Here is an 18,288-nt window from a genome sequence, read left to right as displayed (position 1 = left end):
AAGTACATCCCCAAGACCCTCTGTCCCCTCACCCTGCCCTGCCCTCCTGTCAAGGTGAAGAAGCATGAAATGAATAGCTTTGCCATACTGGAAGGTAGGCTCTCAAGGAGGGCTTTGGGATTCGTATCCAGCGTATGCTGCACCTGGTAGGGCCAGCAATCTGAGGGGATAAAAAGATATTTAAATAGTATGTGGATGTGGTTTTTGATCCAAGATCACTTGGACTCTCCTAGGCTGATGAAAACATCAGGAGTGCTAAGTGGTACTCACCTTGAGGGAGGGTCTAGTGAAAGGTGGGGTGGCGAAGGCTCGGAGCAGGTCTCCCAGGGGACCCTTGAAGGGCTGAGGGGGCAGCAGTCTAGAGGATGCCAGTGCGGACACACCAGGAATTACATATGTATGAATGAATCATTCTCTGGCAGAACGTACAAAGCCAGAGAGGTTGGTTCCTGTGGGTGTAGCCGCACTTCTGGAGTCAGGTTTTATAAAAATAAGCACCAAAAAGAAGTCCTTTCTGTAGACAAATTTAAGTGTCAGCAAAGATCAAAATGCTAATTTATGGAAATTATCAATTTCTGGCAAGAGTACAAAGAATACGGTTTAAATGTCCTCTGAAGGAAGGAGTCCAATGCACTCAGTTTACATTTGTTTATTGTTGTAACATTTTGTTTTGAACATCAAACACTGCACCAAAATATGAGCCATTTATCTTAGGATAACTGTCTTTGCCGTGACGGAGTACTATACTGATGTTTACAAGTAATTTCTGACAACTCAAAAATTGTTAGTGGCATTGCTAATAATCAAATACTTCATCACAGACTGAATGTAATTATTAAATTAAAACAACAAAGTTACCCCCTCCCTTTCTTACCTTCAAACCAAAAAAACTAGTTTTCACCTGGAAAGAGCACTTACTTTAAACAAAAACTCCATTTTTAACCGGTTTCATTAAACACAGCATGTTCTAAAGCAGAGGAAAACAAGGCTTCCCACAGTAACTTAAAAAGATGATAAAATTTCCTGGAAGAGTTTGTTTTCACCAACTAGCATTTACTAGAAAGCATTTACTTTCTACCTGTTTTTAAAAGGTCTTGCTCACACCTTCAACAATGAAGTCCGAAAGGGCCACACGCAGTCGCTACAGGGCACAGGCACTTTCCAGTCACGTAGCTGTTGTTCCTGAATGTTCTCCCAGTGATTATCAGCAGCTTTCATTTTAGGACATCACACTAGGAAGTTTTTTCTTTTTCTAGTTGGAAACTATGCAGATGGTTTTAAAGCACAGCAAACACAGTCCTCACACAGGGGGGCTAAGTGTGCAAGCTCCGGGCCTGCACGTGCACTTCCTAATGCCTGCCAGAGACGCAGATGTCGACAACACAACCAGACAAGCTTCTTCAGCACATGGGCATCAAGACAAACACTCAAGTCAGGGTGAACTGGAGAGAGGGAGACGGGCCAAGGCCGTTTCACCAGGGGAGCCTAGAGAACGACTTAGAAAAGCCCGATCAGCTTGCAATCACCCCGTGATAACACCCATCACCGAAAGCAGTGCGAGGCTAACGCTTCATTGACTCACCATCGTAAGGGTCTGTGTACAAACACACTCGAGGGTAACGCTCTTTCACAGAAAGAACAAATGTCATTTGTACCAAATGGCAATGGGTTTCAGCACAAACTTAATACTTTCAGAACACTATAGTGATAGTAATCATCTACTTTCAGCAAGAGGGACTCCTTTTAAATAAGGAAAAAGACTCACGTTAATTAGCAAACGTACCCACTGGATCGATCAATCTGCAGCAACAAAATGACAAAGTCTAGTGCTTATGGATACCGGGGACAGAGGGGTCTGCCACCCTCAGCACACGGCTGGGAGACCCGGGTTCCTGGCCTGGACCCTGACAAAGCCTGTGTGTCCAGAAGGAAGAGCTTATCAAGGGAAAAAACTGTCTAATCAAAAACTCTTTAAAGGACAACCTGAAAAGCACTACAGAAGGTATAGAAGATTTTCTGTACCGTGCATGTGCAGAGAAGCCCTACTAAAAAGCTCATGTTCTCCCTCTAAAGCCAACATGGGGGGGACACGCTGTGGCGTCTATGAGATCAATAGCGGCACGCTGCTCTGCCAGGATTTTGATTCGCTAACTGGGCAGAATTTCATATAAACATAACCTAGTTTGCCTAACCTACTGTACATAAATAAACTCATTAAACAATTAGTCTTTGAACTGTTTAAGGTGGGCAGGTTTGCACTGGAAGAAGCAGGTGTCATTCCTCCTCTGGGAACACGTGCCTCCAGGTTCTGCCACTGAGAACTGCGTTCAGGGGACTCTACCATTGTCACCGCATCCAACAGTGCTGGGAGAAACAGCTGAACTCAAAGGACTTCGACTCTCCAATCTGGAAAAATAACTACTCCCATTTCTCCATCTCTAGATCACTATCACTGGGGTGGGGCCAACTAAAACGGTGGGGGGGGGGGGTGGGGAGCGAATGCCACAGTACAACTACGGGCAAGCGCGGGGGGTCGGGGGGTGGGGGGGTGGGCAGAGGGACGGGGACAGGAAACCATCCCCAGCGGGCGCCTGGATCTGCAGCTCCCCTCGCTGCTCTGGAACTCGGCTCACCGCTTCCCTCCCAGCTGAGGCCTGTGTGTGTGTACAGAATCCTCCTCTCCAACAGTTCTCTGGCTTCGAACACTGAGGTGACTGTTGACACTGAGGCTCCCGGTTCTGGAGGGGCTGATGGGGCAGAACCCCCCCCACCCGGTGCTGTTCTGAGACTGACATGTCTCATTACAACCAGGCGGAGAAACTGAGCTGCAGGCAGAGCAGAGAAAAGGACTCTTCCAGAACCCCACACAAGTATGTATTTGCATTTCTAAGGCCTCTCTGAAAACAGATCAGTTACTTGTCCAATCTACTTCTGCTGTTGGCAGTACTCTTCCTATAGGCACCAAGCAGGCCCAGCAACACCTGTCTGTCCTGGCTTTGTCCACAGCTGAGAAGACGGTGATCTAAGGGACTTTCCTTCCCCAGAAGCCCACATCTGCGGGGCTGGGACGGTGGCCTGGGCCCCTGTCCAGAGCAGCCCGCCTGAGCAGGTGTCTTGTCTCACCACAGGAGGGAAGGAGGCGCCCACAGAAGAAATGTGCATAGGCGGTGTGAACCAACATCAATCACTAACTGGACCTTTGGCAGCTCAGTGGACCCTGATCCCATAAAGAAGGCCCTGGTTTTAGAGAGAAACACTCTCAACTGCCCAGTGGAAACGATAACACTTTTACTTTATACATGTTTTGGTCCACTCTTATTTAGCTTCTTTTTTCTTCCTTTTAAATTATTCAGTTAAAGAAGCACCAGCACACACTTGACACAGCGCGTGTATGAGGACGACCAGTGATAGGAGCCCAGGCCTCCAAGGTCAGGTCCGAGTCCTCCCCTGCCTGCTTGCCCAGGGCACTGAGCCACAGCTCTGCCAGGCCTAGGAAGGGGAAGGATGACAGCATTTCCAACTTCAGGAGCTCTCCCTGTGCCTGCTGGTGCCTGGCTGTCAGCATTGAGTCCCATTCTGCACCTGTGGCTTGGAGGGTAGCCCAGTGTCCTCTGTCCAGCAGAAGTGCTGGTCACCTTCCCTTGCTGCGAGGCGAGTGACGGAGGATCGCCCCTGGAGGTGCCATTTCACGCCAGGTCGTCCAGGTCCACTTTGGGGATCGGGTCTCGCCAATAGCAGAAGGAGCTGAACTCTGGGCACGGAAAGGCAGAATTCTGTTCCTTATTGAGAAGTGGGAACACGTGCTCCACGAGCTCGCTCAGTCTGTGATACCTAAGAGAAGGGATTGGGGGAAAAACGCACGAAGTGTTACTCTGAAATTGATGTAAGAGCACAGGATTGCACGTCGTGAAGCTAGTTACAGAGATTCCTCAATGCAGTAGGATCTGAGACGGGCATGCATCCCTTCCCAGGACACAGCCTTCCTCTTCGAAGTCTAAAATAGTCAGTGATCCCAGTACAGACACTATTACAGAGAAGGACACACCCAGGCAAAGAGGAAAGCCTCCAACAGACAGGTACACTACTGCTATTTCGAGCTGGGCCTGATCCTCAGAATCTCTGTTCCCAACTCCACCCCTGGCTGCCGGGCGGCGGGCTGAGGAGGAGGAGCACACTTACGATGACTTGTTTCCTTTGGTCCTTTCTTGTATTAATTCACCCTTGGGGTTCACGGTGAATATTCTGCAGTCTGGAACTCCAACTTGCGTGTAAGCATAGACATCCTGCAGAAGAAAACATTAAATAAGGTGATCATGAGAGAAGAAATCAGGAGATGCTTCTCTGGTTCCTTGTGAGCCAGAAAAACAGTATGAACACAAGGCTGTCTTGGGAACACGTGGTGCAGGCACAGTGTCCCTCTGCCACTGCTAAAACTGAACTTTAGACAAACTGAAAGAGTGGGGCCAAACCCAAGGGCACTCGGAGTCAGAAAACTGGGGGCTGACAGACGCCAGGGGCCCTGGAATGGGAGAGGGGCCCTGCTGCCTGCCAGAGGCCAGGTGGCAACACCTTCCGCACGCCTGGAAACTGAGGGCCCGTGTGTGGGTAGGCAGGCTGGGAAGCTTTCGCGAAGGCGGAGCACTCTCTGGGGTGGATCCAAGGACATGGCTTAGAACCACTTACACAGGAGTCAGGACTGCCCGAGGAGATGGAATCAAAGCCATAGAAACAAAGAGAAAGTGCCCTTTCTCATACACCAAAACTCTAGGGCAGATGTCTTACAGGACCCAACAGCAGAAATTTGGAACAGATAAATGAAAACCCATTTAGCAGAACATTCATTCTGTTTATACAATTGGTTTGACAATTATATCCGGGCTGTACCCTAAAAAATACACGCCTCTGAATTTTACCCACCATACCAAAGGCTACACACTTACATTTGGACGGTTTCCAAAGGCGGCATAGAAGGGCTGCTTAGAGGGGGCAAACAGATTCTTGATATCATTTAGACACTCTATTTTGAATTTCTCTGGTTTCTTTTCTATCACTTCCCTAGGGAGAAAAAAAAAGTACAAATACAATGACCAAACCTGAAATGGTAGTTTTTCCTGGTATGTGATCCTGAAAAGATTTTAGTGCTCACAATCACTCATTTCTTAAAATACTTTATAACTGATATCTTTCTTTCTCTTCCTTTGCCAGTCAAGAAAGACTAAGACTCTGAGTGATGGTGTTTAGGGAAGGAGAAAACGTGACAGCTTGATTTTTGGACCGTGTTTGACACAGACTAGGATGAGCTCTGAGTTAGAATGCTCTGGGTCTGGGGGAGCCGAAGAACCAAGAAATGCCGAAGCTCAGAATCAGATACAAACCCTTATGATGAGCTTGACCTCCAACCTCCCCATTCAGACCCTTTCCCCCAGCGCGAGCAGGCGCATGCACCCACACATGTGCACACACACAAGGTGTACCTGTGGAAGGCAGAGAACAAGCTGCTAGGGGATAACATCAGAGGGCCCCGAGGCAAGATTGTGCCCTTGTCATTGACCCAGTGCAGGTAGCCACGGGTCATGTCGGCCATGCCGATGGCACGGGCGGAGCAATACAGAAACTTGTAGCCATTCCTGAAAGAAAAGAGAACACATCCTGTTTAGAAACACATACTGTGGCAAAAATGGAAAAAAAAAAAAAAAAGGGACTATTCTTTTAAAAGATCCGAATAAAGCTCCCTTCGTTTGTTGTGAAAATCAAATTCTTAAATTTAATAAGGAAAGTAGTTAGGATTATAAAGTTCTCACTTCTCCATAGAAAACATCATAGGGAAAAATGGGGATATATGCAACTAGGGATTATGCTAAATTTATAAATACTGATATATCTTCAGCAACCAGTCAATGAAAGTCAGATTACGGAACAAAAACCCTGGACTATCTTTAAGTTATCTGCATAAAGGCAAGATGCAAAGGATCTCATTTATAAAGACAATTTGTAGAATGCAAACCATTCTGTAAGACAAGGAGCAAATCATGGGTAACAGACATACAATTTTCATACTATGGCATTCTCAACTAATGCTTAAGACACTAAGTTTTCTTTTTCTTTTTTTAATATTTATTTTTGAGAGAGAGAGAGAGAGAGAGAGAGAGAGAGTGAGCGAGCAAACATGAGGGAGGGAGAGGCAGAGAGAGAGGGAGACACAGAATCTGAAGCAGGCCCCAGGCTCCGAGCTGTCAGCACAGAGCCCAATGCGAGGCTCAAACTTGCAAACTGTGAGCTCATGAGCTGAGCCAAAGTCAGACATTTAACCGAATGAGCCACCCAGGCGCCCCAAGACACTAAATTTTCAAATCTATTTAACTCATATGGATTATGGTCCCACAAAGGCCACAGCACTGTTTTCTCTGTTGCCCCAACAGAGAGGACCCCATGGATGACCCCATGCATGCAAGTATTAGCTACTCAGTGAAATCCAATTTAAAAATATCCAATTAGGGGCGATAAAGTGGCTTTTGATTTTTGAGTGTCCGACTTTTGGTTTCGGCTCAGGTCATGATCTCAGGGTTGTGAGATCGAGTCCTGCCTTGGACTCTGTGCTGGGTGTGGAGCCTGCTTCAGATTTTCTCTCTCTACCCCTCCCTCCTACTTGTTCTCTTAAACAACAAAGCAACCCCAATTAAAAAAAATGTAAATCTGGCTCTTCTGTAAAAGCTTAACCCCCCAATGATAACTATAACCACACATATATATAAGTAGTGCCTCAAACTCCTAGCACTGTGAGGATGAGAGGTACAGGTTAAACACGTAACGCAATGACTGATACACAGCTCATGTTCCAGAAATGGAGGCTGACACTTTTCTTTGTATGAGGCTACAGGAAAGGAAAGCAGGAATAGCTGGATCATGAAGACACAATTTCCATGGACTGATGTATGCCATTTTTCTGTAGTTCTTAAAGCAAAATTCTAGCTCACTTGAGTACGTGGCCATGTGGGACAAGATACCTACTCATTGATGGAATGGTAGAGCTTTGCTATACCCTGATGAGTCCAGTCTTTACCCAGCTGTGGAAGAATCTGCCCCAAAGCATCAGACCTGAGAGGGAAAAAATAGGAAAAGGTATCAGAAAACGAAGCATATACAGCCAAGTGTTTGCCTATTTAAATACTAGCTGCCAAAAACCACTGGGTAGAGGCAGAGTGGGGGGACAATATAATCTACAAGGGTGATTTTGTCACAGCTTGCATAGCAGTGAGGCAGTCCCCTGCACACTCACAGAGGAATTTCTAAAAATAGAATCAGACACAAGAGCCAGATGTTCATTTTCAGAGATAATTCACAACACATCCTCTTTTTCTTCTCCCTAATCTCAACAGTTTTTTTTTTAATTTTAATGCCAGAACTTAGAGACTACATAACTAAATCTTGCTAAAAGTTTCTGATGTTAATTTGTACAGCTCCACCCATCTCCTCCATCCACAGAATGATCCTGTGTGTGACCACGTGTGACCTCTGTATTCAAGTCTCCATGCGTGTAGTTTAAAACACTTCCTGACGGTGGTCAAGGAGGGATTCCCCCAATCCTGCCCCCCACTGCACAGTGACCTGTACCTATCTCCTCCCTGCCACCCACCATGGGCTCGTGCTTACTTGGTTATTGTTCCGTCAATATCAGAGATGATGATCTTGTCATTCCAGTTCCACAGGTAAATGGTCCCTGCACAGCGGCAGGTACCTTGATATTGGGTTGTAATACTAAACACAACATCATTTGGGCCATCTTGGAGCTTCAGTTTTGCCTTTTATAAAAAGTAAGAGAATAAAGAAAATCATAAAGGGAGAATTTTGAAAATTCATGGTGTATCACTTTGATGAAATTATGTGCAACTAAGTCAGTTTCCAATAATATGTAGTCACTGAGAGATTACAAAGGTATCATGTTAAGTGAAAAAAAATTCTAATCTCCTAATCTCTGAAATATATGTATGTGTACATACATATATACACATGTGTGCGTGTGTGTGTATACATATACATATATATATGGCAGAAACGTATAAGGAATGGAAAGAAATACATAAATATGATTACTATAATAAGAGAAAAAAAATCAGCTGAAAACATACAATTCTCAACAGGGTCTGAATATTTACAAACCACCACCAGTGTTTCAGGGCGTCAGCTCAAGGCAGGATGGTTTCTGTTGCGTTGGCACACACACAGCCCAGTGCTGCGTGCACAGCTTGTTCACAAAGAGTTGAGGGAGCCACTGCCTGAATGGTGTTTTGGAATTCTAAGAAATTTTTCTGATTCTCCAAAAAACCAAATGCCTCTGCTCTTCCTCCACACCCGACTGCCCTAGGGCACAGCGAGACCATTTCATACTGAAAATGTGTGAAAGGGAATGGGAAACCAACAGGAAAAAGGAAACTGTATTTAAGTAAGAAAATGACATTTCTCTGTTGTTGTGGCTCCTAAAAAAAAAAAAAAAAAAAAGTGATGGCCTGGCTGTGTAAGGTACATCTGGGAAGAAGGTTAAAAATACTTATCTGTTGGTTCACTCTCAGAGACTGAAGTAGGAAGTCTGAGGTGGTGCAAGAAGCATGTCCAATTAAACAGTTACTAAAGTAATCTGACTGGATCCACACGGATCACACAGGACTCACAATTTGGTCTGAAGAGAGTCGAAGAGACTTTTTATAGGAGGTTGTGCTGCCATGGCTTGGGGGCTCTGTGGGAACAGGGTCCACTTTGATGGATTCTTCGAGCTCCTGTGACCCTTCATCACTGGATGAGTCATCCTCAGCTGGCCTATCAACAGCAATCCAGTTACTGAAGAGGCAGCAGGGCATTTTAATGACAAGAGCTTTTCTTTAGGATCAAGGAAACAAAGAGATCCTAAATCCATTCCGGGGAAGGGAAGAGTTGTTCACTCGATTTCCAGTGCCTGAGTATTCACATCATGAAGGGAGAAGGCCACCTTCTCCCTCTCATGATTAAACAGCAGTCTGGCTATGACTGATTATTTTCTGCTATGACCAGTGAATGCCACTAGGTCTACTGACTCTTGTTGAAAAGATAACATACATTTCAAAAGATAACAAACTGTAGAAAATATAATTGCTTATACAAATTTAAAAAACTAATAAAAAGGATTCTATATACCCTTCCTTTAAAAAAAATATTTATTTTGAGAGAGAGTACAAACGAGAGCAAGGGGGTGGGGGCAAGGTGGAGAGAGAGAGGGACAGAGGGAGAGAATCCCAAGCAGGCTCCATGGTGTCAGTGTAGAGCCTGACTTGGGGCTCAATCTCACAAACTGGGAGCTGAAATCAAGAGTCAGATGCTTAATGGACTGAGCTACCCAAGTGCCGTATAAACCCCTTTTGAAAGAAGAGGGTAAAGAGCAAGAAAATGAAAGCTCAGGCTCAGACCAGCAGCTGAATTAAAGAGCTGGAGCAGGAGGAGAAGGAAAAAATCTGGCTGGGCAAGTAGAAGAACAGCAGAAATGAGAACAAGGTGCATAGTGGCACCTCCTTTCAGGGCCAGCCAATACAAATATCCAAGAGGGGCTACATTTTCCAAGAAATGAAAAGGACCCACACTAATTTTGTTTTTTGTTTTTTTTAGATAGAGTGTATACTCATGTGAGTAGGGGTGGGGCTGGGGCAGAGGGAGAAGGAGAGAGAATCTTAAACAGGCTCCATGCCCAGCCTGGGAGTCCAACCCGCAACTGTGAGATCATGACCTGTGCCAAAACCAAGAGTTAGATGTTCAACCAACTAAACCACCCAGGTGCCCCTAATTTAAAGAAATTTCTACCCCAATGTGGGGCTCTAACTCATGACCCCGAGATCAAGAGTTGCACGCTTTATCAACTGAGCCCACTAGGCTTCCTCTGAAATTCTTTTGTGTCTCCCTTTTGTGTCAGATAGGAAGCTAGAGGGCGGAGACACCAAGGATAGCACATCTTAGGACTCCTCAAGATCCCTTTCTCAGAGGCCTCCATTTTACAGGCATCTGATTCCATGGCTCCAGGATGGGAGCAAGGCATTTAAAAAGCAGTGATGGGTGTATTTACTCCTCTAAACTGCTTATAATTTTTAGAAAAGCAGAAATTATCTTCTGAGTGGCACAAACAAGCCACTTATGGTCATGGTTGTCCCTATGAGAAAGAAGTTTCTGACCAAAAATTAATCAAAATTGTCAAAATCAGCTTGAATACAATGGCTAAAAAGCAGTGAGTGAGCAAGTGCTGTGAGTCTGGAGGAAGGTCAGGGTGCCCCACCTGCCACTGGCTGGCTCCTTTGCACTTGATGGCAGGTCACTGGTTGGCGGTACCTCGGATTTTCCTTCCTTGGCCTCTGGCAGCTAAAACAACAAGACAGCAATGGCGATGTGCAATTATTCCCCACCTGCCCCCAGAGACTGACAGGTAAAAACTTATCAGCAGCCCTCTCTAGCAATAAGCAAAATGGTTTTCTGAATCCCTAACTTAAAAATGCTTAAGAAACAGCCTTTCTCTACTTTGAGCCAAAGGACAGAAATCTGAGACAGAAGTCATATGCTGTTATGCAAAAGCTGTTCACTACAAAACAATTAAAAACTTTTTTTAAAGTTTACTTATTTTGAGGAAGAGCAAGAGCAGGGGAGGGGCAGAGAGAGAGGGAGAGAGAATCTGAGGCAGGCTCTGTACTGTCATTGCAGAGCCCGATGTAGGGCTCAAACTCATGAACTGTGAGATTATGACCTGAGCCCAAATCAAGAGTTGGACACTCAATTGACAGAGCCTCCCAGGTGCCCCAGAAGTAAAAACTTTTAAAAGAGCACCATTTCAAGTCACAGACTATAATACAACTGGTCCACATTCATTCGGTCTGCTCCAGGGACACCAGTACTACAGAACAGAGGTTCCCCATGCCGCCGCCCCCACTGCCTCCTCCTTGGTAGGAGAACAAGCTCTTGCTTCTGTCTGGAAGGTAATATAGTGAGTGGGCAAAGGGAAAGAGGCTTTGGAGCTGAACCCTTGGCCAAACCCTAGCTCTGTCCTTCACCAGTTATGCCTGTTTGGTCAACTCACCTCACCTCTTCGTGCCCTAGCTTCTTTACTTGTAAAATGGGAACTCAAACATCTATACTGAAGGGCTGTAGTAAAGGTGAAGGGTAATGTACGTAAAGCATCTAGCATAGTACCTGCACATCAAACTGTTCATAAATGGCGGCTATAATTACCGTAAGACAGTATTATAAGCCCAAATTGATTTTCTTGTGCTTGGCAAAAATGTTTTCTGAAAAAATGAAAAATTTGCTTCTTTTCAGCCCATGGAAAAAAATTACCTCTCCGGGTCCGTTACCTGTTTGGTCATGCTTTCTCTCTTACGCCAAAACCACCAGCGACCAGATTTCTTTGGCATCTTATCTTTGACCCAGGACTCAACTGTGGCCTGGAAACAATCAATTTGGGTCAGTCTAGTCATCTGTCAGTCACAAAACACCCAACTGCTTTCTATCATCCCTCTGCAGGACAGTGCCTTATTATGGAATGTGAGCAACATTCTCTACACCTCCCAACTCCTCCAGAGTTTGTAACACCTCTGACAGATGGACAGTCCTCTTTTGTGGTAGCACGGCTTTGCAGCAGTTCTATGGGATGAGACTGGGTGGTCTGGCTAAACAGGAGCAGGGGGCTGGTAGGTGCTGCTCTCATTTCTCTACCACTGGAAAACATGTTCTCATGAGTTATGAGGACCAACTGCGCTGACAGATTTAGAACAAATCTTCAGGTTCTATATCACAGGCTTATTAGACATATCTTATCCAATCACACTAATATCACACTTCTGGTGGGCACATCACCCTCGTCCCGCTGCTTCTTTCCATATTAATGAGAGGAATTCCTTTTCATGCATTCCATATTTAGCTAACAATTAATCAAATCTCTCAACTTTTATACCCAACCAGAAACCAGTATAAACATCTAATAAAAATGACAAAGATATGGCAGCCCAGCAAGTTTCCTAGATTTGGGGCATGAGATAATTTGAATGCGCACATAAAAATCTTTGGATCTTCTGTAATATTAATCTAATTTCATTAAAAACTTTTTTTTTTTTAATGTTGCTCCAACTCACCAACTGTGAGATCATGACCTGAGCTGAATGAAGTCAGACACTAAACCAACTGAGCCACCTGGGTGCCAGGTGCTAGAATATTAAATTAATTTTAAATAAAACTTTGAGTAGTATCTAGTTTAGAAGTGTGCACATATGAATTTTTCTAAATACCATATGTTGTAGATACTTAGAAAACAAATGGTGGATCATCTCACCTTCGGCAGACTCTTCTGGAATACTTGCAAGCTAAGGATCATGGGAGCAGCCAAAGCCCAGTTATAGTAACTGTGAGAAATAAATTGTGTAAAACCATTACACAGAGAAGGGAGAGAGGTAGAGAGAAGAGAAGGGGGTAGAGAGGAAGGGAAGGAGGGAAAAAGAGGAGAGGATGGGGGCACAGAAACAACATGAAATTCCTTATTCTTTTCAATGAAGAGATGATCAGCTAAATTTTTTCCCCACATGAATGATCTCTGCTTCAAGCCAAACTTCTCTGAGCAGAGAAGTAGTAAGATCTATAAGACAGAATAACATTTCAATGCTTCATTGAAAAAAAAAAAAAAGAAAAAGGCTGAGGCGTCATTTTCATTTCAAAGTCACTGCCCACTAGCTCATTTATATGTGATGGCACATTTTATAACAAGAAAACTAGAATAGTTAAAAAGAGCACTTTGAAAAAAAACCCTGGAAGAGTATTTAGCAATTATAAAAGCAGGAGTATTTACCGGTTATAGATCCGTATTACAAGGTTAGGATTGTCTATAAGTCCAGGGTTTTCTGCAAATTCATGATAAGTAATGATATGCTCCATGAATTTTTCTGCAATGTAAAATAATGATCCTTTGGTTAGATATTACGTAAATTTCTAAATGAGAATATCACAATACTCTGCGTTGAAGGATCTAAAGGATAAAATGCATCCTTTAAAAAAATTTTTTTTATATTCATCAAAAGCAAAATATCTTTTTTTTTTTTTATCCAGGACAATAAAGAACACTTCCTTCTTCTATCCTTCCCCTCTTCTACCACTCCTCCCACAATTAAAAACAAAAAACAAAACCACAACAACAAAAACAACACAGGAAAAAGGGATATGCCACAGAATTTCAGGAAAACAGACTATAGATGTGGCCAGAGAGAGAGAAAGGAAGATACACATGTGTGCACACACATTCTCTAGAATTAATGAAGACTGTAGTTTCATTCTTAACAAAGACAAACATTACTGGCAGGCAGGCAACTGCATAACTAGGGAATATTCATGGGGATCTTACAGCTGTCAGGGCATGCTACATTAGGAAAAACAATCAAAACATTTTACAATTGTTTGGAGAAAAAAAAAACCTAATAAATACACACCAGACTATGGCTTAGGATCAGCCAAGAAATGAACCCCAAGTTCTTGAGAAATGAATGAGGATTCTGCGTGAATTTGAACAGATCAAGGCTAACAGGGAAATTTCTCGCTAGGACTGTTCCTCCTGGTGATTTGTAGATTATTTACGTTTACTTGCCATTTCTGCCTCCTCCAATAACAAACTCTACCTAAGTACCCAGAATTTTAAGTGTATATTTTATGGTTTATAGAACTGTGTACTTTCCATTCCACCCCCAACTTGTATTTTTTAAAATGAAGACTTATGAGGATTAAGAGCTATTGACTATAACCTGCTCTTAATTTCTTACAAAAAATAAAACAAATAGAATTAAGAGATGGAGAAGAGGCAAAATGAGCACCTTGTGACCTGAAAAAGAGAAGGATTCAGGAAAGCACAATTATGACTCTCAGGGCACCAAGTCTGCCAAACTCAGGCCTTCAGCTGCTCTGAGGGGGAGAGAAGACAAAAGATACTAGTTGTGGAAGGAAACTCTTTCCTTAGAGGACAGTCAATCAAAGGCCACCAGCCAAACTGAGAAAATATTAAGAAGAGTTTAGGTACAAAGGAAGGTAAAACCAAAAAGGCCAAAGAACTTGGGGAAAGATACACCCGAGTGCTCACCCCACCCTGGAGTCCTCTGAATTGCCTCTGCTAAGCTTCTTCCTTTCTCTTGAGCAACTATACTTTCCAGGGCCAAGTCTCAAGATTGAGACAGAAAGTAACCCCTTCTACTTTTTGCCAGAAAGACTATTTCCTCAGTGGACAATTAATTTTCCACAACTTCAGCCCTACTCTCATATCTAAGGCTCAGTGCTTTCCAGGAGGGCATCTGGGCCCCAGTCCACACACATTTCAACTTTACAGATGAGAAAGTGGGACACAGCATGAGCTGACCCTGGCTGCTCCACAAACAGGGCAGCTTGAGAATTCTCCACCTCTCCATGTGAAATGAGAGCCTTCGAGGCACACGAACTTACTCGAGCCATTTATATGTAAGGTCACCCCATATGAGGTACCTTAAATGAGGAGCTATCTGACATTAAAGGGAGATACCTGTTACCTGCACAAGATCGTTAAAGAATTTAATACCCCGAAGTGGCTGAACAGCAAGTTTTCTATCAAGTAACGACCAGGCTGCTTTCTCCAGTGAAGACAGGGGCATGATTGCCCAGCGTACCTTTGGAAATTTCTCCGTTCTCACTGAGACCCCCACAAAGAGAGAGGGTGACATCAGGCAAGTCCATGGCAGAATCTGAGAGGCACTCGGTGCCGCTATCTGCAGCCGCACTTCCAACGGACTGTGGGGACTGGGAGCCAGAGAGCGTGTCAGACTCAGGCCACTGCCGGGAGCCAGGGTCCGATTCACTGTGGGCAGGGGATGGGGAGAAAAGGATTTGCCTTATTACAACTTCTTGTATTCCTGGCTTACTACACGGTTCTCTGAGGGCTTGAACCAAATAATATATCCCCTTAAAAAAGGAACAGATTGACTTAAAGACACAGCTTTCCTTAGGGTTTAGACTCTATCACAAATGACATTAAAAATAACTTAATAGCACTGCTGAGGAATTAACTGTGAATACAGTAAACAGGTCACAAAAATCACTACAGCCATTCACAATAAGACAAACTTTTCAACTACAGCCTTTTTGATTTTAATTAAAGGATTTCAAGAGTCATAACCATTTATTTACATTTCCATGATGAAAATGACAGAGTAATTAAGAAAAATCTGATGTTTGGAAACCTTTGATCCTAACCTCCTAGAAAAAGCTGTGGTACTGTACACATCCTGTAGAAAATTACTGTAGTTCAGGGTTGTCTAGACCTTTCTAAATTCAACTGTTACTTCACAAAATAGAACAAAGAAATTAAGCAAGAGGAAATTCTCAGGATGGTAGACCTACCTTGAAAACATTTTGAGAAATAAACTGGAAATAAACTATTGTTACACTAACTAGCAAGGGTTAGGACTAAAAAAGTGAAGTTATTCAATATTTTCATTTTTCTAGATGTTAAGGCACAGAAGCCAGGTTTCAGAAGATGATCCTAAGGGAAACTTTGTAATGGAGCATAAATCTCAATCCAAAAGAACAAGGAAATGGTGAAAGGATACTTAATGTCATGTTGAAAAAATGTTCTAGAAGTTTCAAATTCTTTTGTTTTATTCAAAAAGCCAGCCTACTTAATATGATCCATCACAGTTTTATGACTTTTAGGAAAAAAAAAAACCCTTCAAATTTGAGCAGTAGGTGGCAGCAGAGTACAGACAGGTCATAAATAGAAAGCAGTTTCCAAAGCTATTATGTTTTGCATTTGAAACGAAAGATTTAGGTTTCTGAAAATTTTCTTTCTTAGTAGCCATGCACACTCATACCACAATATTGAAATTAATTAGATCAACAGAATGTTCTTACTGGAAATGGTGAAAACGCCAACGTAAAGCAGCAGTTATGGAGTCAGGGGGCAGGGATGACCCCGGGGAAAACATGAACAGAAGACTGTGATGTGTTTGCTCTTTCTCCTGGGCCCATGGCTAGGTCCCCTTATAGTGAGGTGTGGCCACATGACCATGACTGACTTTTTGGATGTGGACAGAGGGGTGTGCTGTGCCCTTCCCAAGCCTAGCCCCTGAAAACTCCCCTGTGTGAGCCTCCCTCTTTTCCCAGTCTTGGCCCTAAGGGAATGGTGGAGCCTCAAGATGGAAGAAAGCTTATGCTCCTGAATCCTTGTGTGCAAGGTGCCTCCCACCAAACACCAGCACTGGAATAGCATAGTATGACCAAGAAATACATTTCTATTGTGGTAAGCCACTGAGGTCCTGTGTTTTGTCAGAGCAGTTAGCGTGATCCAAAGCAAAGTGACCCCTAAATAGATGGAGGCGGCCATCTGACTCAACATGTCACCAAATCCAAAGGAGTGATGTGGTTTAGACTGAAGTTTAGCTATAATTATTAATACTGGATACTTAGTCAAGATGACAGGATCGGGACAATTAACAAAACAAATGCTTAGAAGCCTTACAACAGTCTTAGTATCTTTAAGTATTTATGAAACGTCTCCAGAAATAATTTGTTCAGTAGGGTCAGGAGGGAATAAGCTAATTTGGTGAACAGGTGATGACATTAGGCAGTCAAATTTATAGAGCACAGTAAGGTTCTATTGCATGAGTTATTCTCCTCATTTTAAATTTATTAATTACTCCCCATTTTTTAAAGGGAAGACTAAGAACTTGATCTTTGGAACACTAATAAAGGACTGGGAAATGTGAAAGAAAGTGATACTTCTAGGATAGCTTACATTTTAACTTTCTTATTGAAAAAAAAAATTGGAGCACTTCCGATTCTTTCACCTTAAAAACCCAACTATTCCTTTATGTGAAGAAGATATTTTGAGACAAATTTAGGGCAGAGAGCTAGGAAGGTATTTTAAGGACCTTCTAAAAATATCCATAAAAAATTTAAATATCTTCGTATTAACCCCATGTTTCTATTTTAACTAAAAACGTAACAAGTTTTTCAATAATTTACTTAGAAGTGCTTAATAATATGTGCTATGGCTCAGTATTTCAAACCATACTTTCTATGGGAAAAGTAAATTGTTTTTTGTAATCACAGAGTCCTATAATAGAATATCCTGAAGGATGGAAATAAACTTAGGAAAACAGTACAAATACAGCATATCTGAGGTTTTAGTTATTCAAAAGGGGGAAACTGAGAGGGGAAAAGAAAGGGTGACAAACGGTAAGAGGTCTAGGGAATGTGGGGTGTACAGGTCAACTGGAAATGGGGACTCAAGAGGCCCAGCCCAAGTTCAGAAAAAGCCTGGGAGCTCAGACTCACTGAAGGAGTGAGGACATTCTTTGTAAAATGTTTTTGAGTAAAGATATTATTACCTTTAAAACACATAACAAATGAAATAATGCTAACGAACTTCCCCCAACATGTTCAGTTTGTATTAATGACCATAAGATTTGCTAGTCTGAAGTCGTAACCATTGGTACACCCTTACGTAGACTTAAGTAATGTACCTTTTCTCACTGTACTAAAACTTTCTTCATAAACAGGTAAATTATTCGTTTCATATCACTACAGTTCAAACACCACACAATTTCTGAATTTCCCCAAATCTGAAGCAATCATCCAACTTGGGTAAAGGTCATCATCACTTTGCTCTTTTTTCTCAGGTGTTTTGCTCTAGATATAGCCATTATATTTCACAGCTATTCACCTTTCAACATCTAAGAAATACAGTACCTTTTAGGGAAGTAGAGGGCTGCAACTTCAGGTTCTAGAGCCTTTAAGTCATCCAGGTAAATATCATCAGGTCCTTGGTGTTGGCTTCTCTTGTGGACACCTATTTTTTATAAGAAAAACACACTGGAGGTAAGAGTTTAAATTATTCTTCATTTACAACTCTGCTACAAAACAAAGGTTTGCAAACGATAAGACTAATCATGATTCAAACTGCGTTTTATTTGTAAAGGTGTCAACTAATGTTTTCCTACGTGTTGGTTATCAACCATCCATGCCAAAGAAGGAGAAATTTGGTGTTACACACATACAGTTGCACAATAAACATATGCTAAATTAAAAAAAATTTTTTTTAATATTTTTGAGAGAGAGAGAGTGTGAGCAGGGGAGGAGCAGAGAGAGAGAGGGAGACACAGATCTGAATTAGGTTCCAAGCTGTCAGCACAGAGCCTGACACAGGGCTCGAACTCACGAACCTGAGATTATGACCTAAGCTGAAGTTGGACACTTAACCGACTGAACCACCCAGGTGCCTCAACTAAC

The 18,288-nt window shown here is 42.9% G+C and overlaps 1 protein-coding gene across 3 annotated transcripts in view; it reads right to left on the bottom strand.

The window, feature by feature from the left end:
• Positions 1–633: 633 nt before the first annotated feature.
• Positions 634–18,288, bottom strand: part of LPIN2 (lipin 2) — an 84,895-nt gene continuing 67,240 nt past the window's right edge. For all 3 annotated transcript variants that reach the window (XM_027068600.2, XM_053206130.1, XM_015084263.3), the window contains exons 8-20: positions 17,749–17,848; positions 14,670–14,857; positions 12,839–12,932; positions 12,329–12,398; positions 11,355–11,444; positions 10,289–10,371; positions 8,667–8,811; positions 7,651–7,799; positions 7,009–7,095; positions 5,475–5,627; positions 4,941–5,055; positions 4,180–4,283; positions 634–3,831 (exon numbers count right to left, since the gene is read on the bottom strand). In XM_027068600.2, the coding sequence (XP_026924401.1) occupies positions 3,687–3,831; positions 4,180–4,283; positions 4,941–5,055; positions 5,475–5,627; positions 7,009–7,095; positions 7,651–7,799; positions 8,667–8,811; positions 10,289–10,371; positions 11,355–11,444; positions 12,329–12,398; positions 12,839–12,932; positions 14,670–14,857; positions 17,749–17,848 (1,523 nt within the window). In that variant the 3' untranslated portion in view covers positions 634–3,686. The remainder of the gene's footprint in view (positions 3,832–4,179; positions 4,284–4,940; positions 5,056–5,474; positions 5,628–7,008; positions 7,096–7,650; positions 7,800–8,666; positions 8,812–10,288; positions 10,372–11,354; positions 11,445–12,328; positions 12,399–12,838; positions 12,933–14,669; positions 14,858–17,748; positions 17,849–18,288) is intronic.

This window comes from Acinonyx jubatus, chromosome D3, assembly GCF_027475565.1.
Source record: "Acinonyx jubatus isolate Ajub_Pintada_27869175 chromosome D3, VMU_Ajub_asm_v1.0, whole genome shotgun sequence".
Lineage (NCBI taxonomy): Eukaryota > Metazoa > Chordata > Mammalia > Carnivora > Felidae > Acinonyx > Acinonyx jubatus.
The sequence above is the reverse complement of the archived record's forward strand: the minus strand, read 5'-3'. Positions and strand labels throughout refer to the sequence as shown.